This window comes from Lethenteron reissneri, chromosome 34 (assembly GCF_015708825.2).
Source record: "Lethenteron reissneri isolate LAM-NWPU_2019-01 chromosome 34, ASM1570882v1, whole genome shotgun sequence".
NCBI classification, from domain to species: Eukaryota; Metazoa; Chordata; class Hyperoartia; order Petromyzontiformes; family Petromyzontidae; genus Lethenteron; species Lethenteron reissneri.
The window spans coordinates 6,128,400-6,151,891 of record NC_083812.1 but is presented as its reverse complement, the minus strand read 5'-3'; the positions used below and the strand labels follow the sequence as shown (position 1 = coordinate 6,151,891).

Sequence of the window (23,492 nt, the reverse complement as noted above, 5' to 3'; positions counted from 1 at the left end):
AAAGGGGGACATCTAGCGGGGAAAGGTCACAGAGGGGGGCCCATCGAGAAGCCGCTGGAAGGTTCCAGAGGGGGGGGGGGGGCGTGCGTGGGGGTACTCCACAGAACGTGACATGATGCTGTTTGGACTATATCCAGAGGCACAGTGACGGCTAGCGTGACTCTGTGGTTGAATGACATTGGTGGTGCGTCGCCCAATCGCCCTAATGAAGAAACCGCCCCTGCCGATGGTGTTCGTTAAATAAAATAAGTGCCTCCAAGCATGACTGTCTCCGCGTTAGTCACTACATATGTTTAATGTACACGGGAAAACATTTTTTTTCGACTATATAATACTTTTGACACATCCACTCGCATTTTGTAAACTTGGGGTTACCAACTGGCCCATTGAATGGCCCATGTACTCGCCTTTGGGAGCTGGGTTTGTGGCTTATCAACACTAAACTTGCCAGTGCAAAAACGACGTCTGAGGCTTCTAGATACAGCAACAGTATTATTATCAACACGTGGTTAATATTAAAGTGGTAACCCAAAGAGCTTGCTGTCACGAACGTTTAATCGGACATCTTTAGACCTAAACTGTGTCGTCTTTCTTTATCATTTCTATTTCACGTGCATCCGACTACACGCGAAACATTTCACATTCTTACTTTTCACGACATGAATTTGTAGAGCACCATCGTCACAGCTCTTAACTGCAAGGGGGTAAAATGTGGTTCTTTTCATTTGAAGGTCGCTCCTATTTTGTTACTTGGGGTCATGCATTCCGTTAGGTGTGGCGCCCCCCCCCCCCACAATTAAAACCACTGCTCCCTGTTTAACTCCCCTCCCAGGCCACAAACACAACTAAGTTGAAGGCCACAATACAGATTATACTGGTTACACCAGCCCACAGGGGATTATTGTGTCCGTCCGTCGTGCATACAAAAATGGGAGAGTTGGGGCTGGGTGGGGAGGGGCTGGTCACCCCGTGGTGCCCTTATACAACTCAACGTTTAACCTACTCACGCTGGCTTGTGCCCGCCCTCACAGTCGGGCATATTTGCGGAATACACCACGCCGCCGTTGACCCTGGCCATTGACCGAGCAACCCAACGTTCCTACCAGCTCCCTCCGCAGGAATGTGTTCGTCAGGCGTTTGATTCATGTTCGTGTATTATCAATGTTTATTACTCGGCACAACAGTGCAGCAGCCACACTGTTCTTCCCGCACATTCGAAAGTTCTTCACCAAGGTATCCATGCCGCATCCCCCCTGGATGCCCCGAACCCACGGGTTGCGAACCTCTCGTTTGACGTTTGCGTTGAAGGTGCTACAATCCTCGTGCAACGCGTTTAACACCGCAGATGCGTTCCTGACAAGTGACGCGTTAAGCGAGAACAATTTCCCCCATAAAAAGTGCAACCATAACGTTTGGCGAGATGCGATGAAGACACACAGCAAGACGGCGCGACAAATAACTGAGGGTAACCTCGCCACGTTGCTGCATCTTTCCTCCGATGAGCACGGTTTGGCTACGTACCGTGCGAAAGAAATTCAACATACGTATATGGAGCCTCACGGCTCGAGAATGTATCACGTCGTCGACCGTTGGAGGGGCCGTCCATAAATGACGTCACGCGATTTTGTACGATTTTTGACCCCCCCCCTCGTCACACGGCGTCACAAAAAGTCAGACCCCCCCCCCCTCAAATATGACGTCACAAGTTCATTTATCAGGTATAGCCCTGTGAGCCATTCGGCTCTTGAATCGGGTGCAACCGCAACAAACAAAAAACAAAAACATGAACAAGAAAACATCTTAAAGTGACTATGTGACTAAGTGCAAACAGGAAATCCAAGAAAAGACAGCAGGGTAAAGCGTTGTGACGTCTGTTTCAGGTCACGGTGGTGGATCTAGCGCAAGAGAACCCACGGGGAGAGAAAATACGGAGATGAAATCATGTGTACATGTCTGAGCTCGTGGCTCTTCTTTGCATTTTGGTTAGGCCATGCAGTAACTTCGTGCCAAAATCATTGTCAACCCTCCACCACCCAAGAACGCGTTTCCACGTTTACAGATACATCATGCCGACGTGCCGGTGTATTTATCAAATTGTGACCAATACAGCTTAAGATTTTCCATGACCCCCAATCTTCCACCGGTGTTCGTCAATTGACCGTTCCGCCGTGGAAGGCGAACTGCTCGCGGTCTCGCAGAGCGCACGTGGCGGCACGTGGCTGGCTCCACGTGCTCCTTCCACGTGGGGAGTGGGGGGGGAGGTCACGCGTCTCGCTCGTTATCATCCGTTTGAAGCCAAACCGATGATTTCTAATAACAATTGTCATTACGTAGATCGTTCCGACTGCTCACGACCGTTTCAACTTTCGCCACCGTTGAGCACGATGGAACTGGCCGACTTGCTGCTGCAGGAGGTGGACGCTCTGCTGGTCGGGGCGGCGTGCAGGGTGACTCTTCTGCCGCGTCTCCTGCGAGGTGACAGCCCACTCAAAACCCCGAACCCCTCCCCGGACTCGTATCAACGAAATATTGACAATCAACGGCCGTCTTCCTCTCATCCACCACCGGATGAAAGCCTCCACACGCGCAGCGATGACCGTGGGTTTGGGACAAGTGGGGAGCATAGTACGACAACAACAAATGCTTATTTTTTAAATCCTTTATATTAAGTTCGCTTGCTTGCTTACTTGCGTGCTTGCGTGCTTGCTTGCTTGCTTACGACCGTGTAAATCTTTCGGTCGTTTTTTAACCCACTTCCCGTGATCCAATCGAGCTGACATTTTGCACACAGACTCGTTGTGCGTGACAATTGATTTTCGTGAAAAAAAATTTCAAAAATTTTACACTGTTTAGAAAGAATTTTTTTTTATTACCAATTGCTTAATGCTGGCAGACAATCATCTGACCCATAGGTGGCAGCCATCTCAAGCCAGAGGACGAGAGGACTCTAGCCGCCACGCATATAAAGGATTTATAGTGAAAAACTTTGTTTTTACGGGTTATACTTATTATTTGCCCTACTGCATCCCTGCTGACAACGTAGCCCCAGCAGTAGCAGCAGCTTTCAACACGCGTCTCGTGCACGGTGGTTCGCCCATACGCGCACCATCGGAGCCTCAGGCCCGCTGAGCTTCCCAGATATGACGAGATCGGGCTCATTCCGAGTGATTCGGGTGACAAGGCGTCATTTGGATAAATGACCCGTGCTCACAAGGTCCCGATTATGCTGCGCGACTCAATGCAGGGAAGTATGGACAGAGAAGATTAATGAAATAACGCCGAGAAAATATCAATTGTGATTCAGTGAGCAATTAATCTGCTTTCCTGTTTTTAATGTTCATGATTTTTCGTGATATATATCCAGCAAAACAATGACTCATTTGGTTGCCATCATGACAACAAAAAACCTGATTCTATATGTTATAGAGGCAAGAAATGTGTGAATTGGAAGTTGCTATATGTAACAATGCAGCAGTGGACGTAGCGGTTTGAGCGCTGCGCTCTAAACCCAGCGACCTTGGTTCGATTCCTAGTCGCAGCTAATATCAGTAGTGGGTGATATCTGAACTTTCAACTCTCCGCACTCATCAGCGTGATGAAGTCTGGTCAAGAGACCAATATGGCATGAGCAGGGCCTTCAACCATCAGTGGATTGACTAAATATCTAAAAATGTTGTCCTATTAAAAAAAAGTTTGAGTCACATTACTAGAACAGTAAGACGAAGACTGATTTCAATAGTGATTATTTTAAATGTCAGATGTTGGGAAAATGTTTTACCGTTGTTAACCAAAACGTATCTGGCATGAGCGCCCACATCCGTGTTTTTTTTAATTAACTCGACATCTTCCTGGGCTGTGGTATTGCCAATGAGGTCACAGATTGCAAAGAAATGTTTGACCATACCATACTTCTCCGCGCTGGTTCTGGTTAATGTGCGCTGGTGAAGAAGTGGCCCAAGATATGCTCTAATATCACTCGCCATTTATATCAGCCACTGCAAGAGATCAAACCCAATTTGCCAAGATTCTAACTACCCCACTACACCACTGGTCGACCCACCTACTACATAATAGCTGATGATTGGGAACATTTATTTTGTAACTGTGGATGACTAACATGGTGAGTTTTTTTTTACAAGCAATTATTGTTCAGAGTATGATACTTGATTATTTTTTAACGATGTTTACCTGATTATTGATACTCTGGTGTTTTGGGCCACAGACGACAAAGAAGAGTTGGTTGCAAGCATAGAGAAGGACATAGGAGATGCTCGTGAGTTGGTGAGTCCACATTTTCTTAATGATAGCATCGTGCTCAGAATTAAAATATACATACTGTTTGAGATGAAACCGATTTTTGTTTCAAAATGTTTTATGCAAATACAATTAATCATCCCATCCTACTAAAGTCTACCTTTTAATTTTCACCACTCTTCCTCCTCAGGACGAGAGTTCGCGAAGCCTCATTTTTATATTTATGCATATTTATTTAGAGTAAGAAGTATAGCGATGCGTCACATGTTTCAAGTGTGACATCAAGTGGAAATAGGTGATTTCCATTTCACAATGTGCGTTGATGCCCTTGCTTTTAAGAGCTTCCAAATGATATCAGCCACTAAACACTGAAAAAGAAAGCCCTGCTCCCTGTTGTCGTAGGCATTTTATCGAGCAAAAACATGGACCTTCCCATGTCCCTCTTTACCGCTTACAAGGCCAGGCAATGGCGATATAACGTGGCTACTACAGTAGGCCATGTTACAATTCACCTCGTGCCATACATACATCTATTCCACTTCTGCTCAGTTATAAATAGGAGAGATCAGAAAGGTACAGCAAATGCAAATGCTCTTCATAAGTGCGTTGCTCCATTATCGCCGGAGTACTCCTCGTGCCCTGTTGTTGTTTGTTGTTGTTGTTTGTTGTTGTTGTTGAGAAAAATACGCGGTGCTGCTTTTTGAGAATGTTAATACTGGTAGGAACCTCCTGGTTCCACCAGCCCACAGGGGATTATTGTGTCCGTCCGTCGTGCATTCAAAAATGGGAGGGGTGGGGCTGGGTGGAGAAGGGAGGGTGGGGAGGGGCTGGGTGGGGAGGGTGGGGAGGGGCTGGGTGGGGAAGGTGGGGCTGGGTGGGGGGTGGGAAGGGTGGGGCTGGGTGGGGAGGGGCTGTTCACCCCGTGGTGCCCTTATAAAACTCAACGTTTAACCTACTCACGCCGGCTTGTGCCCACCCTCACAGTCGGGCATATTTCCGGAATACACCACGCCGCCGTTGATCCTGGCCATTGACCGAGCAACCCAACGTTCCTACCAGCTCCCTCCGCAGGAATGTGTTGTGTACCACGTTTTATGAGGGGGGGGAGGGGTGTCGCACTTGTCACCAGTGTTTCCTGTTGGACAATGGCATTGTGGGTTCTTTGTTGTTGATTTAATGTCTCGTATGTATAAAAATGTCCAGCCCCTCTCTCAATCTACTGCTGGGTGAAGGCGTCCCCACAGCATGTCAAGTTGTGGGGATTTGTACCATAGCTACTTTAAGATGTTTTCTTGTTCATGTTTTTGCTTTTTGTTTGTTGCGGTTGCACCCGATTCAAGAGCCGAATGGCTCACAGGGCTATACCAAATAAATGAAACTGAAACAAAAACTGAAACTGAAGCTATACAAAATGCAAAATTCAACACTGGGTCTGTTGCTGTGTACGACATTGCCCATTGATTTTATAAATTACAGTATTTAAGTACTGTACCGTACTGAAATATTCCATCCACAAGATTTCCATATCCACATATCCGTTACATGGACAATGAAGATGTTCATCTGCATTGAAATGTAGATGTGCATGTTCACAATCACACTCACCGCATCATGTTGAATAGGCTACTGTTTCAACCATTAGTCCAATATTTTTTTCTGCTACAAGGCAATGTTAATGAAAGCTGTTCGGTTGGACATTTGCGCCGCACACCAATGTTTCGCACCCGACGGAGTACATGCGCGTGGGTGTTAAAGTGTTCACGTTTTCGTGCACACATGTCATTGCACTGTCAGCTCCTCCAGCTAAACGAAGGCTCCCTTGGTGCATTGCTGTTCGAGTTTCTGGTGGGGAAGAAAAATGCGTGTGCTCGTTTTTTTTTGCCATCTGCTCCAGGAGCTATGCTGAGTGACCTTGTTGAAAACGTCACACAAGTGCTGTTATCGTGCCTGGATTAGTGAAGGACACATATTTTGGAGAAAAATATGTAGTTGAGCTATCTTCCTCCTCTCCCTTTCATCTGCGCACTTTCATCCGGCTTGCTATCCGCACTCTGCAATCGGAAACATTGAGAGGAAGGCGGGCAGGCAGTGGATCAGTTGTCGCCGACCTATGTATGTTTAAGATTTGTTTCGCGCCGTACGCAGCCAATCGTGCTAATCGGAGGTGCGGTGGAAGGACAACAAACGAAACACAAAAATCAGTTCTAAACAATTCAGTTTTCGATCTAGATTTACTATCGGAATGAAGAGCGTTCCAAACGGCCGCATAAGCGCATCTGAAAGCGCGCGATGCGGTGACCGTATTTGTTCGATGGCTCGCCAAAAGCCACCGCGAGGTTGACCGGAGTTCGCGTGGTGGCTTTACGCTCCTTGTTCAAGTTCAAGTTCATTTATTAGGTATAGCCCTGTGAGCCATTCGGCTCTTGAATCGGGTGCAACCGCAACAAACAAAAACATGAACAAAAAAACATCTTAAAGTGAATATGTGACTGAGTGCAAACAGAAAATCCAAGCAAAGACAGCAAAATATCGAGGTCAGCAAGGTATCGTGGTTCATTTGCGGCAAGGACTTGTGCATAATGAGCGAGAACTTATAATATTTTCGTTCAACGACCGGAGCCATTGGAGCTTTTGCATTGTTTTGTATTTTTTGCATTGTTTTGTATTTTTTTCCCCATTGTGTTCGTGACATACTCTGGACAGCTGGAGCAGCTGGAGCTGGCTGGGTGGGAGATGGACGCAAAGCGACGAAAACGTCACCAGGAGCTCGTGAAGACCAAAGGAGAGGCTGTCACTCAGCTACAGAAGGACTACGTGAGCAACGTCCTCCACGAGTCCATCAGCGTCGCTGCGTGTTGCGCACGAGCGAAGCTGGGAGCTATGTCGTTCACATATGCACCTCCGACTAGCACGTGTTGGCTACGTACGATGCGAAAGAATTTGAACATTCATACATGAGAAAAAAGTTCAACATACATGCTATGTGCATGGATTGGCTTGCGCTAATTACTTTTACAATACGAGTCTTAAGCGTTAATTAGAGTATAGTGTATGAGCAGTACACTCGTATTGATGTTGATTTTAAACGGATTTTTATAGTATCTCATCACATTCCAAGACGTTACACTACGGCTTGCGTGCCCACCATATAGTGAACTGAATGAGATTCCCATTGATTTCAACTGTGGGTAGACGACATAGCAATCAGGGGCGATACTTTTAGAAGTGCGCAGACAGTGCTACTGCATCGGGGCCCAGAGGCCACAGAGGCCACAGAGGCACAGGTACCAGGCTCCAAAATGAGGAGGGGGATGGGCAATTGGATTGGGGGGCCCCATTGAAATCATTTCACCAGGGCCCATGCCACCCACCCCTGTGACAATGATGTCCAGTGTCAAAGACAGACACTCAAATGCATCGACCCTTCAGAAATACCACATTCTGCTTTGACACAGTGCACGTGTTATCAAGCGTTTAAAACATGTTTTTGCTTTCAAAACACAAACATGAAACACCAACTCGTTACATGCGTTGCTGCGTGGTATTTATGGCGTGGGACATTGTGGGTTGAATGGGGCCCCCGTAGTTTAGAGGAATGGAGTCTCGTCGTTTGTGTGTCGTGTCGATGTTTCTGGGTTAGATATTTACGCGATCTAACCCAAAAACCTCTATTATGGATTGATTATATTGGTTGCGAAATCCGACTACGTGTTAAAACTCACATACGGTAACTCGGCGAGCTTTTATTTACCAATCCTGACTACTCTGCTGATGGGATCCAGTAGGTCGAAACCAAGTTTGCTTGAATTGAAAAAGCTGCTTGATAATGCTGGTGTGGGAAGCCAATAATTAGACCGATGGACTACAACTTTTTTGTTTGTTACCAAGTACGTGCAAGAAGTTCATTGGTTTCCCAATACGGCCACACTGCCTTATAACAATTGACCATTCTAGATTTGAAGCTTTTGTGACTGCAAGGATTCATACTCTTAGGTTTTTTCGGTAAAGTCACGTAGGTAAAAAAATAAAATTAAAATTAATAAAAGTAATAATAGAAATAAAATATTAATTTAATTTTAATTATATATGTTTTACCTACGTGACTTTACCGAAAAAAACCTAAGAGTAACAATTGACCAGGAGAGGGCGCAATAACACAGCACATCGTATGTTCACGGCTGTGTCCGTGGTCGGCAGTGGCGGGCCCGGATCTCCTACAGGGACGTAGTGAGTCCATGGAATGAAGTTCTGGAGGAAGGTGCAGAGGAGGCCAACCTGTCGGAAGATCTGGTAAGTCCACGCGTCCACTGCGCTGTCTGCCGCGTGTATTGTGGGTTCCATGTTCGGTCACTGAGGCCGCAGCTTAAGCGAGAACATCGCCAGGGAATGCCCTCTGATCTCGCCAGAGCTCCAAAGCTTGGAGCGGGATGGGAGGCTGCTGGATCGTGCTGGCGCGGATGGATGGGTGGGTGGCCACCACATATGTCAGATTGTTCGGAGATGGTTGTGGGGCGTGCAGCAGAGGGTCATTAGTGGCGCCACGGTGGTGAGATGTTCACCACGTCGTCTGGTTTGCGGGAGGTCGTGTGTTCGATCCAAATCCCGACGCATGTTGTGGATTTGGAATTTGCGTGTCTCTCCCGGTGGTGGCGTGAACATTTTCTCTGGGTCCTCCGGTTCCCCCCCCCCCCCCCCCACATTTTAGAGTATTTGGCTGTTATGCATTTCCACGTGATAAGCCACTTCCTTGAGCTATCATTTGTGGCCAGGTCGCTTAGGAAAAAAGAGTTTACATTTTATTAGAGCTGAATCCATTGTTGTACTGTATATCTGTGCTCACACATCTCTTACTCCCTGCCTTCACCGACCACCCCCCCCTCCACCGACTTGCGTGGTGAAGTATGGTCAAATAACCCCCATGACGTTCGCTGCGTGGGGGAGGGCCCCCCTCATCCAGCAGTGGATTGACACAAGGGCTGCACAAATGCCCGAGTAACGGTCATAGTACAATCAATACATGCCACCATACAATTTGGGTTTAAGTAGCATGTGGGTCGCAATGTAAATGCAAACGCATATCAAGGAGATCGTATATATAAGGAGAGTCATGTATACACAATTGTTTTCTTATAAGTTTTTTTTTTACTGTTTATAAAGGAAGGCAGCAATGAGTCTGGCAGGCAGTCGACAGCACGGTGGGCAGGTGGAAGGGAATATCCAAACTGCAGGAGCGACTTGGTACCCAGCATAGACAACACAAATACTGATAAACAAACAAAAGCAAGCCTCGATACGATCGTCAATAGCACTGGGGGGGCCATAATAGGACACAATATATAATCGGCGACGTTTCAAGCAATGGCCCTTCTTCACAACACACAAAGAGGATTTTACGTGCCATTAAAAAAAATGGCCTTTGCCCAAAAATGTCATCTATTATTTATCTTTTCCTTTTAAAGCCGCCACGGTGTTATTGACGAATTCGTTGACCTTCTTGAGAGATGGAGTTCACCTTGCCTGCGGTGGCACGAGCGTCACGTGCAGTCCACAACGAATGGCTATCGCGCTCCGCCGCCATGTGATGGGGTTGTTGGATCACCTTTCGAAGATGGGGGCAGTTCATCAATGTACCTGGCCCAAATGTATGTATGTATGATGCACTTCTTTCACACCGTACGTAGCCAACCGTGCTAATTGGATGTGCCTGGGAAAGACAATAAAGCGTTATAAGTGGAGAACAACTCTAATCTTCATCATCAGCCATGATCAATCCACTGCTGGATGAAGGCATCCATTCCTAAGCCGATTAGCACGGTAGTCTACGTACGGTGCGAAGGAAGTTCAACATCCATGAGCTCTCGCAGTCCTGCCATGTAATAATCCACCTGGCACATGAACACGAGTTGATTTTGTTGTTCCATTTCTGCAACTGATGAAATTTACTAAAATCATCTCACCTAAAATAAAATGATACTGATGTTGTTAGCGTCTATGGCATCTTACAACACATTTTTCCATCATTTGGAACATTTCCAGACACGTGCGCATGGGGATGATCAGTTTACTTAACTTCACTTTCTCAGCGTTTGGCAGTGGCTGGTTCATGAAAGAGTCAAACATTTCCCAAAGCTCCCAATTTTTTTCAACAAACAAAACACTACTCTGTTCTATATTAACAATATTGGATTAGAACTGCAAAGGGAATTAAGTTTTACTCATGGATTCATTTTCATTGCAGGTGTTTATTTTTAAATTAATTTGTACAATGCAAATATATGACTCAAGACCCACAGCACCGTGAACGATTCAGTGAGGCGTGATAGTGTGCATAGGCCCCAGTAGTACATTTGACTTTCCTACATAATGCATCAATTAACATGTTTTTGGAAGTCATGCTGGGACCTCTAATTAACAAATAACATCTGGAGAAAAGGTTGGGACCAAGGAAAATGCTTTCTTTTGCTTAGATTGTGAAAATGTTGGTAATTTCATCAGCTGGGGTTGCCACCTGTCCTGGTTTTCATTGGATCGTCCTCTGTGTTTGAGTCACGTTAAGAGTCCTGATTTTTTTTTCGGTTGCATAATAATTAATATACAACTCAAGCCAATGTATTTACTATATGAAGTTCTCCCCTCTTTCGGTCTTGTGAAATCTTCTTCCCGTGAAATGGCATGATTATTTTGTGCCTTAGAGGTGGCAATCCTTCCATCAGGACATAATTTACTTCATTTTTCTGCTACACACTTACACAGTACGTGCCAATAAATTCAACCCAGCCAGTGCCGTGTGTTCAGCTTAATATTGTCAAAGAAAAGAAAGCTGTGCAGAGGCCCTGCTAAAAAAAATTCTAGACACAGATTATCCGATGATAGAATGCAATGTAATGACTTGTTCCATTCTAATTCCCTGCGCTGTTCACAACAAGATTATGCACCACTTGCTATCTTGAGCCCCGCAAAGTTATTTCCCACCGTGTCACTTTTCGTTAACCCAGTGTTTGAGAAATTCATTGGAATGTTTGAATTTATAAATGTAATGAAATGACTAAAACCACCTAGTATTAAACATTAATATCTGTGGATTTCTCCCCACGATGCTCATGGAGTTCTGGATAGCGCATTTTTGCTATGATTAGAGAACATTCATTGTGAGTTTAACACGTAGGCTTTCGCGACCAATATTATTCATAATCAACGTTTTTGGGTTTAGATCGCGTTATTTATAAATGTGTCGTAACCCTCCACCACCCGACACGGCCAATCAGTAAAAAAGTGTCACGTAGGACAAAAGACAAATAGTTAACTGCTTTAGCCCACCGGTGTGTTGAAGCGTGAAACCACAACATTTACAATTTTTTTGTGCTTTTGCCGCACGTTCAAGAGAGAAGGACTGGACAACTCTTGGTTGACATGTTTTATCAGCAGGTTATCAAACTCTATTAAAAACAATCACCCACACGATTACTGTGGCATGAGCAATGTCGCGCATCCGACTCGCTGGGAATAGAGGTGTAGGCCGGTGTGTCGAAAGGTCAGATTTGTGAACATTTATAGCAAATGACACCATGCACAAATACTGTACTGGGTATAGGCAGTTAATCGATGAGGGCAGATATGCGACGGTCGAATATGCAGTGTACTGTACGTGGCTTTGCTCGGTATTGGATTGTGAGAAGCAACAATGTTTTGCGGCACCTGAAGGATGGCATTCCACTTCGGATATGCGTGCCATAGGTTGAGCAACTCTCGAACTTGAATCCTAACACTCCCAGTAAAACCTGTGTATGCAACATGAGTCATTATTATTCTTAAACTCAGTTGACTCGTGTATTTTTTTTCTCTTCTGGTATTTCGAAATCCTTGAAAACATTTTTTGTCGTGAAAAATATTTTGGCACCCGAAGAAAGCATATTTTGAAGGTTATATTTTTTATCCATAATGTGTTTTGCGCAGATTTGAATGTTTTATATTCATGGTAAATGTTATGTCTTTGCAATTAATGTTATGTCTTGTTATGGGTTATTTGCCCCGATAGTACATTTACAATGCTACTTTGGAAAGCAGTAATGATGAATTAAACAAGTGACGTGATGTGTGCCTGTTTGTCTAAACATGCACTTCATAGTTTGTTTTCTGAGCATAGACTTTTTAACATCAAATACACAAAGCATGGGGCTGCTACTAATTTTATAACACAACAAGGCGTCGTGGGTCTTTTTCCTCCATATTTGCAACTTACAGTTCAATTATTCACGACCTGCATTACAGTTCAATTATTCACGACCTGCATTGTAGCTAAAGTCGTGTGTAGCATCACTAGGGGAAATAGATTACAAAAACACTTAATTCCTTTGGCATAAGGTTTAAAACCCCAAACTTGGCTTGTCGACACACAGCATACTGACAATGCCAGTTGCAATGTGGACTGTCATTTGGTAGTTTGTAAATTAATATTCACAACTTCTAGTTCCGACGGGAGCGGTGATGCGGTGGTTCAAGCAACGCACTATGAGCCCGGCAACTTCGGCTAACATCAGTGGCGAGTGGTGGGTGTCTGAATTGCTGTTCAATAGCTCTCCTTCCATCCTTGACCAACCCACACTGGAGCTTCGTCAGAGAAACCCCCACGAAGAATGACATAAGTTGGGGAGGCCTTCCTCCAGCAATGGATTGACCAAGGATTGTAAATAATTGAAAATAAATTGCCATGTAACCCTATCTATTTCTTCTCTCACAGCCGCTGGACTAGTGGTGAAATTCGTCTGCAAGATTAAATATGCCATGTTGCTCAACGGTTAATTGTATTTAACTGAGTAAAGGAACCAACTATAATTATCAAGAGGCTGGGTTCTATAAATTAGACAAACTCACAGTCCAACGTCTTCCCATTAATACATCCTGATAATACATGAGGTATCATTCTATAGGCAATTTTAGTTTTAGAAAGTATGGCTTATTTGTAGAAATAAGTCCAATGGCTTTATATACTTGAACTGAATATACAATCGCTTTTGTAGTATGAATGAAAACGTCAGTTTGTCTTGGTACATCGGACAACGCTGCAATTGAGAGTATTTCTCCCTAATAAATAGAGGTGGACACGTTATTACTATTGGAATCACAGTCCTAATTGGTTGACAAGCCCAAGCAAAAAGCCACTTAACGATTATACTAATGATTACCTACCTCTTTAAAGTGTCTGAAGTCTGCATTCGAATTTGTGGAACTTCCCAAATGGTCTCGAGTTACTAGTGGGACACTCTCTCAATTAATGTAAATGTTCTGGGCCAGGTAAGTAAACAAGATGCTATCTGCATTCTAAGTGGTGTGCTTAAAGTGGGAACTGGGCCAACAAGTGAAGAAATGCATCGGTTATTTACCTAGTGCGACCCTAAAACATAACCAACTCAGAGGTTCTAGATTTGAAGCTTTCGTGACTGCAATGATTCATATTCTTAGGTTTTTTCGGTAAAGTCACGTAGGTAAAAAACATTAAAAAGTAAAATAAAATAAAATAAACGTCGTGATTTTATTTTACTTTTTAATGTTTTTTACCCACGTGACTTTACCGAAAAAACCTAAGAATACAACTCAGAGGTCATGTGTACAAAGCTGTGTTAAATTAGAACACATTACTTGGGTAATATCGAATATGGTAAGAAGACAATAACATAAGCATCTCCCAATTGGTTTAATCGCGTGGGATCTTTAATTGTGTGGGATCTTGAAACAGACTGGTAGAGGAATTGTGGTAAGTGGGGGGGGGGGGTGTTGACAGTCTAAGACGGGTGGCATTGGCTGAGATTAATCTACAGGCATTCACATGAGTCTGGTAAAATGCTGAGGTTCAAGTAAATGCTATGGGGGGGGAAGGCAATGAATCGATAATAATTATATTCTTAGGTTTTTTCGGTAAAGTCACGTAGGTAAAACATTAAAATTTATAAAAGTAAAATAAAATAAAAATCACGACGTTTCGGAGGCAACACAAGCTTCCGTTTAACTTTTATTAATTTTAATTTTATTTTTTTACCTACGTGACTTTACCGAAAAAACCTAAGAATATGAATCCTTGCAGTCACTAAAGCTTCAAATCTAGAATCGATAATAATTCTGCACCAGCTGTGCTACACTAGCCAGGTGCGTGCGTTAGCCGTGGTGCGGTGCGTGACCTTTACTGGAGCAGTGTGCCACGTCATTGTTTTGGGGGGGGGCGAGAGGGGGCGGAATGTCTCCGTGCCAAAAAAGTCGTCAAACTTAACAATGCTTCGCAAGGTCATTAAGGCCCTGACCCTTATCTGTGAGTGTCACTCTAGCCTGAGTAGTTAGGCCGTCACAGCTCACTGTCGTTGATCACACCCATATGTGATCATCAGCTAGTTCAGCAATCGAGAAACTGGTAAATGTACAAGCTCAGGAGAACAGTATTTTGCCCATCGATTAGGCATCACTTACGTTTATTACGTGATATCTGGATACAGTGTATAGTATTTTTGCGCTTCTATTTAATTTACTGCATGGCAAGTGAATTACAACACAATATTTGTTTTCTTTAGTGGCCTGTAGCACTGTGTGCTGTGGTATGTGGCGCCGTATCGACTGTTAAAAGTGCTTGACAGATTAGCGCTGCACAGATTCCAGAGATGTAATTGAAAGCGGAATGGGGAGGCTGTACAAAGCAGCGCTGTCAATCCCCGCCACGCCAATGCATGGGTCCCGTTGCCCTTCCATCGACCAGTGCGCTCGCCCACCGAATGTGTCATCGACGGACGCGTGCTTTGAAGTCTTTCTCCTGCATAAATCGCGGCCGGGAGGCCCTGGAGATCAGCCGGCCAGCCTCCACCTCTATACCGCCAGGGATTAGGCCGCTCGCTATTTTAGGTCATAATGATTCCCTGCAATCACGCCGCCTTTGAAGGCAGGAATAATAACCAGCCATTCCCAGCCTATTTATACGCAATGTAAAAAATCCTAAATGAAATGCATTTCTGTCAATAGGTTTTTTTTTATCAATAAACTCCACAGGGGCTCATTAGCCCACGACATCTGCCCCCCGAAGCGAGGTTAGCGTTTTGGCTTCGTGCGGTCTGAGCTTGAAAGCATTGTTAACACTCCACTTTGTGAAGGCACAGTTGTGGAGCATCGTTAGCGCAAGTTACTGCAGGAAATCTGGCCTCCCGTGCACCATTTTGACGCCGGTGAAGTGCTGAGAACAGGCTGGAGCAGCTACCGGCAGAGCTACATTAACCGCTCACGATGAGACCTCTTGCCCACAGTAGTTAGTGGCAGAGGTGTGGACTCGAGTCATGTGACTTGGACTCGAGTCAGACTCGAGTCATGAATTTGATGACTTCAGACTCGACTTGGACTTGCATAACAATGACTTTGTCCCACCTCTGAGGTGTGGACTCGAGTCATGTGACTTGGACTCGAGTCAGACTCGAGTCATGAATTTGATGACTTCAGACTCGACTTGGACTTGCATAACAATGACTTTGTCCCACCTCTGGTTAGTGGTGCAAGGCAACAGCCCTGTTAAGGGTGGGTCACAGCTTTCCTGCCTTAAAAAATGCGCGTTATTCATTCGGTGACTTAATCTATGCGCAATGGCGAAGCATTTGTGTGCGATTTAATAGCAATGCATTCATGCTAAGCTTGCAGGTTTTCAATGCAGCTTTTTTTTGGGGTGCTGACGTGAAATATGAAATCAAACTCCTTGCCACAAAAAAGTGAAAAAAACTTGTGAGCTATCCGTGCAGGAATAGTTTTAAGAAAAGTTTATTTTGCGCCACTGCTTATTCTTGCCCTTCCGGCGATTGTTAAGTTGTGAACAAAGAATGCGGCGGCTTCGTCGGCAGAGAGAATCCCATTATGAAATGTAACGGCAGTTTAATAGTGCTTAAAAAAAAGAATTGTTCTCCTGATCGTTCATTAGGCACCGTAATGATTAGCCTCCCCCCTTCACCCCTTGACACGATTCGACGACTTGACATTATTCCGGGGGGGGGGGAGGGTCACGATTTTTTTTATTCGATAAATGTATTAATTTTATTGTCGCTGCCTCATTTCTGCTGTCCATCTTCTCTCGCTCGCAGCTATCTCTCTCGGCACTCTGTGCACTGCCGCATTCGCACCGCCTGCCTCGTTTGTTTCGTCCGCTGCTCCGTTGTTCCGCGATGCTCATCCCAGACGCGGACTTAAAAGGAAAACTCTTTGCACAAAATTTGCATGCATCAAAAATAATGAACTCCTTAAATAATTCGCTGAATGTATGGTGAGCTTAATAAAAAAAAAAATGTAAATCGGTTAAGTGATGAATTATCATCACATCTCGTTGGCTACGCACGATGCGAAAGAAGTTCAGTATATATACATTTATACATCTACTCTTTACCCTGTTTTTTTCCTGGTCTACACGTCAAAACTCACAACAAAATATAAATGTGTTTTGGCCATCTCGGCATTGATTCGTCAGAGCCTATGACCAAATCATCTGAAATGTGCTTGATCGCGTTCGACATTAGAAGCTAAGTAGAGTTGAGCCTGGATAGTGTTTTGGATGGGTGACCACGATGTAAACAAAAGTTGTGGGCTGCTGTGGGGCCACATTGTCAGCAGAGGGCAGTGCATCAATATCCTTTGTTGTACTGTGCTCCAGCATCTATGCTCCCCAATTTACTAACTAGCACGGTAAGGTATGATCTATGAACTAAAACTATTTTTTTATATTACCAGGTAAGGTCCACTGAGCTACATAGCTCTTTTTTCATAAGCGACCTGGCCACAAATGATAGCTCAACGACGTGGTTTATCACGTGGACATTTATAGTAGCCAAATACTCTGAACACACGTTTCTAAATGTGGAGGGGGAAAAACTCGGAGGACCCAGATAAATATCTACGCAGCCACGGGGAGCATTTACAACATTTCAAATATACAGCCGGCGTCAGTGTCGGGATTGAACCTGTGACCTGCATACCAGGCGAGGGAGTTAACATCTCGCCAGCGCAGCACCCCTGGGCGGTGTGAGGATGCCCTCATCCCGCGGTTTGATTGACGTGGACAAATTAGCGTGCAATTAGCATATCTGCCATGCCGTCTCACTGTGTACCATTCACTTTGTCCTGCCTTGCTGTGTCAGCCCCCCCACCTTGTTACCCTGCCCATCTCAGTATCCGTCTACACGTTGACTGTCCTGCCTGCCCAACACATTCCCGCAGAAAGTCCAGCTGATTGAGAACACGGTGCGGTTGGACAGCGGCACGCGGATGTTGGAGATCGCTTGCCTCGCCTGCACAGAGACAGGCACGTGCTGTGGAATGCGTGGGAAGGTTTCGTTATCACTATCATCGTCATCGGTCATGGTCAATCCACTGCTGGATGAAAGCCTCCCCGTCTCTCACGATGTTGCGGTGTGATAAACCACGCAGCACCTTGAACTGATGTCATCGCTCCATGTCCCTGGTGCACATCCCCTTGGATGCATTCCATTCCTAAGCTGCCATAAATGTTTGAAATTTAATGTAATTTGGTTGTCGTTTCGTCATTAGTGACCAGGCTGAGATCATCAACCTACTACACACGGGAACCCGGTTTAATCAATGTGAGGTTGCCCAGATTCGAACCAGATCAGGGCTCTGCCTTCTGGTCCATCTGGCCACCTCCCTCTGTTACTTATCTAAATCTCTGTGTTTGCAAAATCAAAATGAGTGTCGGCTCATAGATGTCTTGTCTGAAGGAGAGAGCGTGATGCATTGTCACCAATGGCCTGCTATGGATCCATTGGCACCAGGTAGCTGGATGAGAATTGAGGAACTGATGCTGGGATTGACCGTGCATCAGTGAATGACCAAAGCAGGACAAGGAATAAATTATAACTCGCACGTCCGATGTGCTCCACGGCAAATTGAGCCATGAGCCACGCATGAGGTCTAACAGAGACGGATTGGGAGTGTTGCCCGTGATAGATTAACGCGTGCTAAGCGAGTCGCAGCTGACCGCTTTATGGACGTCTTTTAAAAACGTTTTAAGGAACGGTTTCACGTAAATTCTTGATGCGACGAGGACGAAGCGAACGAACGCGCACGTAGTGAAGATTGACTGCGCCGGGGATTTTTTTTTGTTTAAACGACAAAAGCTAAATGAATTGTTACATTATTGAAGGTGCATGAAAACACACCTCATCAATTCACAAGTATTTTCACTGTGCGAGCAAAAGAAGTGATGTTTGGTAAAAGATTGCGTGTTTTTTTCTTCCACCTGTCATTGTAACTTTTAATGCATTTTTTAAAGAAAATATGAGATGTTGCTCATTAAAGAAGAAAAAAAAGTGAGATTTGCTGTGGAGGGTTAAGTTGATTGCGATTGCTAATGTTGTGCAGCACAGCGATGTACAATCAATTAGATTTAAATAACATTAAGTGTCGTGGAGAAATATGCATTTGCGTACCTTTCTGCCTAAGTGAGCACTAAACCCTAATAGTCATCAGCAGGTTATAGCCTACAGGGTGCCCCAGGCCTAATCAACATCCACTGGTTCATTCTGCACTCGCTTTCAAGATAACTCCAACTCAGAGCTGAGTCTGTAATCCTTATCAACAAGAACTGTGGCACCACTGAGTGTTCTGTACGCTGCGGTGTCTACGCTGCGCTTGATATACGTTGTGACCAGTGGCATTGAGAATACAGTTTTGGCATGTGGCATTGTCGTGTGACTTTCTAAATCGCCAGTGCGCGGTGCAGCTGATAAAATCGCAGGTGAATTTGCCCATTAGTTTTTTCAGTCAAATTACCTTGGACATTCACTCATCCACTTTTATGTGCGGCGCAAGAGGATGCAATCCTTTTATCTCTGTTTATACACGCAAATAACTCATTTTGTCCGAGTGGTAAATTATAGATAAACATAGAGCATAATAATCATCATTCTCAACATCAGCCTTGATCAATCCACAGCTGGAAAAGGGCTTCTCCAAGCCACCATCATCTCTCATAAGCTGAATTTATCGCTGAACATCCTCTAAGACATATTCCATTCCATGGCTGTCACTTTGTCACTATTCTTGACCTTCGATTAATTAACGAATGGACTCAAGGCACGTGACCAACAGAAGATGTTGCACTCAACTTGCTAAAAGCATGTTTGCTTATTGTATTGCCTGACTCTGCTAGTGACGGCATAAGGTGGCGGCTCATCCAGCAGTGGATTGTACAAGTGATTGCAGGACTCATCGTCTCGTACAAGAGCTCGTTGCCAATTGAAAGTCCTAAACGGTGACATTACACTGGTCAACACACTTTTTCTGGCATAAGGTATTCCAACGGTTTTAAGGTAATTTTGGGGTGCTGATTCCAAATCTGGCATCAGTTTTTGAGATATCAAATATTGCATTTTCAATAAAAACTGCAGAAGAAAAATATTAAATAAATGTGGATATCTACATAAAATGATATTATAAACACACTATCCTAAAAATACAGCACCATATTTTAACACTAAAGCAGTCACTGACTCGCAACAACTTGCAATCATAAGTGACAGAGTTAATTTCGGGTAAAATCAATGAAAATGGGGTATGCCGATAGCATAAAATGAGATGTGATAGAGCAAATCTGAGATCAGATTTGGAATCAGCACCCTGAAATTAGTCTAAAACAGCTGCAAAAGTCCAGGCCAGAAAAAATTGTTTTTTTGTCGTTGACCAGTATTATCGACGGCTTAATCATAGGTTGACGACCCTGTGAGGTGCCATCGGTGAACATTGTACATGTCCCTATCGTATATGTCATTGCTTTACTATCTGATAGACTGCAATTGTTTTTCAATCGTGTGTATTTGCTTTACTGTTGATCTTTTATAAAACTTGCAAACAAATGTAACCACAGGTAAAAATGTAAGTTCAAAATTAGGTACAATAGTAAATGCATTCATAAGCATGGGATCTGTGAAAGTCACCGCTAACACTTTCCACAACAGGAATATGACATCCTTCAATGTTTTTTTCATTTGACAATAATTAACAAATTCCTTAGAAGTCAGTGAGACATTACTAAGACACATGCATGCACGCATTGAACGTGTTCATTCTCCTTTTCAAGCATGGAATAGTTGTATTTCCATTCAACGTATAAACACAGTGATATTTGAACGTCGATCGCTTGTCACCAACTTGATATGCGTCTTGCACAAATAAATAGCAGTTATTTCTAATTGTACATTGCTAGGGAAGGGCATAACGTGAGTTTGCATAGTATCGCGCATTATAGACCACGGTGATTGTGGAATGCCGTTATAGACAAGATGATAAACGATGCTTAATGGTCGAATGGCGCATCATTTCATTGGGCATGTATTCATCCATAACGTGTCGTTCGTCTGTGTTCTAGTTTGTAAGTAATTCATGTGTTGTGGCCTTGAGTGATATATCACCATGATACACTCCAACAATCCACGCAGCCATCCACCCCACGTGTCTGACGTGTGGACATTTGTGAAACGCTTTCATATGGGAATGAAATATGAAACAATGAGGGAGAGAAAAAAAGCCCATCTGTTTTCGCCTGTGTTTGCACGGGTTTTTAACAAACCTGATTTGTATTTCTGCGGAAATTTCATTAATAAGTCAGGTGTGATTTCTCAAGATTTTAACAGAGCTGTTATCTGACAAAAAATCTAGCGCTGTCAAGTTTGTGTGTGTTTTAGAAAATTAAGATTCAGTCGGTTTAGATATACCGCTCGAGTTAAAAGTTTAGATTTATTTTCAACAAAGTTATAAAATAAAAGGGCAATTAGTTTTAGATGCCATTTTTTTAGAAGAGATGTAAAGGCTTTTAAATGTACTCGTTATTAACAAACAAAAAATGTTTATCAATAAACAAGGCTTACATTTGATGTAAATGCACAGATATATATTTGTGTGCATAACATAACACATTCACAGGTATTCATATAGTCCAAGGGAATGATCCTTATTTATTGTGTTCTTAAGGGCTTTTGTCAAGGTCACATTATTAATGTATACGTGATTTGTCTTGATTACAACACTAAGGCTTGGAAATTGTGCTTTATTTTTTTTATTCCCCGAGTGTTTTTTTCATTATGCCGCCCAGCAGTAAAATATGATTTATTGAAGACTCTCCGTGGCTTAATCGGGGAAAGAAAATTACTTAGTTTAAAATGCATTTCACTGAGCTCATATGCTCACTTTATTTGTATATTCAGTTACTTTACATTTTGGTAATATCCGAGCGTATTTTTTTTCCCTAGGAAAACCCAAAGGCTAACGCCAATCTACCCTCGGGCTGTTGTAAACCTTTACACGGATTCTGAAAAAGGTTCATTACGTTTGTGAAATTGCAATGAGTGATTTTCATTTTTACGTCAATTATTTTACATAATTAAAATGATACGGCCAATTCCAATTAAAATATAGTCATAACACGATTAACACTTGAACTTTCACATTGTATTTAGACATTGCTCAGAGTGTTAACGTGTTCTGCTTTTGCATATAAACAGTATCTTTGAATGTGGATGATAAAACGAAAGCTGTGTTTCCGTTCAAAATCATGTTGCATGGTCATTGTTTGTTCATTGCAAGGTAATGTTTTTTTTGGTTGGAGCAACACCGCTTTCTTTAAATGATGAATGAAGTGTTGGTCGGTTAAATGATCAGATTCGTCTTAATCAGACTTTACGAGATGAATTAGATTGGGCACCGGGGTCAGGATATCAGCACTGAATCAAATCCATTGGCTGTAACGTTAAGTGATTTACAAATGCTAACCACTATGTAAATACCGCTCCATTTACGAGGTTGTGTTGCTGTTCTCTCGTGCGCCCGCTTGTAGCTGTTGTACAATTAAAAGACGATCGCCACAGAAAGCGCCTTCACAGCTTCACGCCTTGCGAACCCATCGGGCAGTTTTTTTTTTAAACTAATCCAGACGTGAAGTCTCCTTGACAAGAATTAATGCCCGGTCAATTATTTATCTGTTTAGGCAGTCATGCAGATACAAATGTCTTCATCCACGAGCTATACCTTGCAAATTAATGTACGAGCTGCATATCCAGAAATGTCAGCAGAGTCATCCATTATAGCGCCCGGCGTGGTCTTATTTCATTAACTTGAATATGCAATGGCTTGAGGACAAAAACACAATTCGTCTCCGTGACAGATTTTTCCACTCAATTAGTGCCTGTGGACTTGTCTGCCAGAGAAAAATGATGTTGCATCCTTTAGTGTCAGCTTTAGCAGTCTTTGTCCACGTCATTACTGCTGGCTGCACACGTGTGTGCCGGGCACACGCGTGTTCCACGCTCACGTGTTCTGCCACCGCAACAGTTTGGTGCACTTAGAATATCCGTTAAACGTTGTTTGTTATACTCCGAGGCGGGTTACATTTTGTGGTGTGTGATTAATTTGGCTGCGCGTAGGATTTTCATTTCAAACCCGTTGTCATTTCCACATTAGTTTTACTGACAAAACGGTCAACTCTGTACACAAGTCTTTCAAACGTAGGGCGATGCTGTACCAATTTTTTGTGTGCCTAATAATGAACCAACTTTGTGAAATAAGAAAAAACAACAACACGTGCTTTATAAACGATTTCATGTTGAGTCACGTTTCAAATGTGCTATTGGCATCACTTAATTCGGCAGATATCAGTGCATCACACTCCGTCAGAGGATACCCCTGAAAGATTACGTCATAGAGCTAGTTCTGGAGTCGTTTAAACTAAATTTGTATCCGCACGAAGGGCATGCATTCTAATGCCCTGCAAATATACGGGTTGTTGCATGCCAATAAAAAAAAAGTTTTAAGGCTCACAGCTAGAATTTAGCCAAATTAATTGAAAACTCACACTTAACATAATGGGGTTTTATTTTTGTACAATCAATAGTGGCCAGGGTGAGACCACCAACTCGCTGTACTTAAGAACCCAGTTTAGTCCGCACATCCGATTAGCATGGCTATCTACGTACGGTGCGAAAGAAGTTCAACAAAAAAAACGTACATCGTCACTCGGTGGCTGCCCAAATTCTAACCCTTGACCTCGTTTGTCCCAGCTTAGTGCTCTGTCTATAAAAATGCAAATAGATGTTTTAAGCTTGATTCGCGACGTTCTCTCAATGTATTCACAGTGTTTTCTCGTGTACATGAAAGCATTATTTGGCCAATTATGTTTGTTTGTTTGTTTCCGTAAATCTTTCACCTCTCAAGGCAAACAGCTAAAT

The 23,492-nt window shown here is 43.5% G+C and overlaps 1 protein-coding gene across 4 annotated transcripts in view; it reads left to right on the top strand.

Annotated features, from left to right (window-relative positions):
* The first annotated feature begins 2,260 nt into the window (after nt 1-2,260).
* The window catches only part of LOC133350604 (uncharacterized), a 46,790-nt gene continuing 25,558 nt past the window's right edge, over nt 2,261-23,492 (top strand). For 3 of the 4 annotated variants that reach the window (XM_061565123.1, XM_061565125.1, XM_061565127.1), the window contains exons 1-5: nt 2,261-2,475; nt 4,223-4,281; nt 6,958-7,068; nt 8,452-8,544; nt 17,476-17,560. In XM_061565123.1, coding sequence (XP_061421107.1) covers nt 2,304-2,475; nt 4,223-4,281; nt 6,958-7,068; nt 8,452-8,544; nt 17,476-17,560 — 520 coding nt within the window. In that variant the 5' untranslated portion in view covers nt 2,261-2,303. The remainder of the gene's footprint in view (nt 2,476-4,222; nt 4,282-6,957; nt 7,069-8,451; nt 8,545-17,475; nt 17,561-23,492) is intronic. The other variant, XM_061565126.1, reaches the window with a different exon arrangement.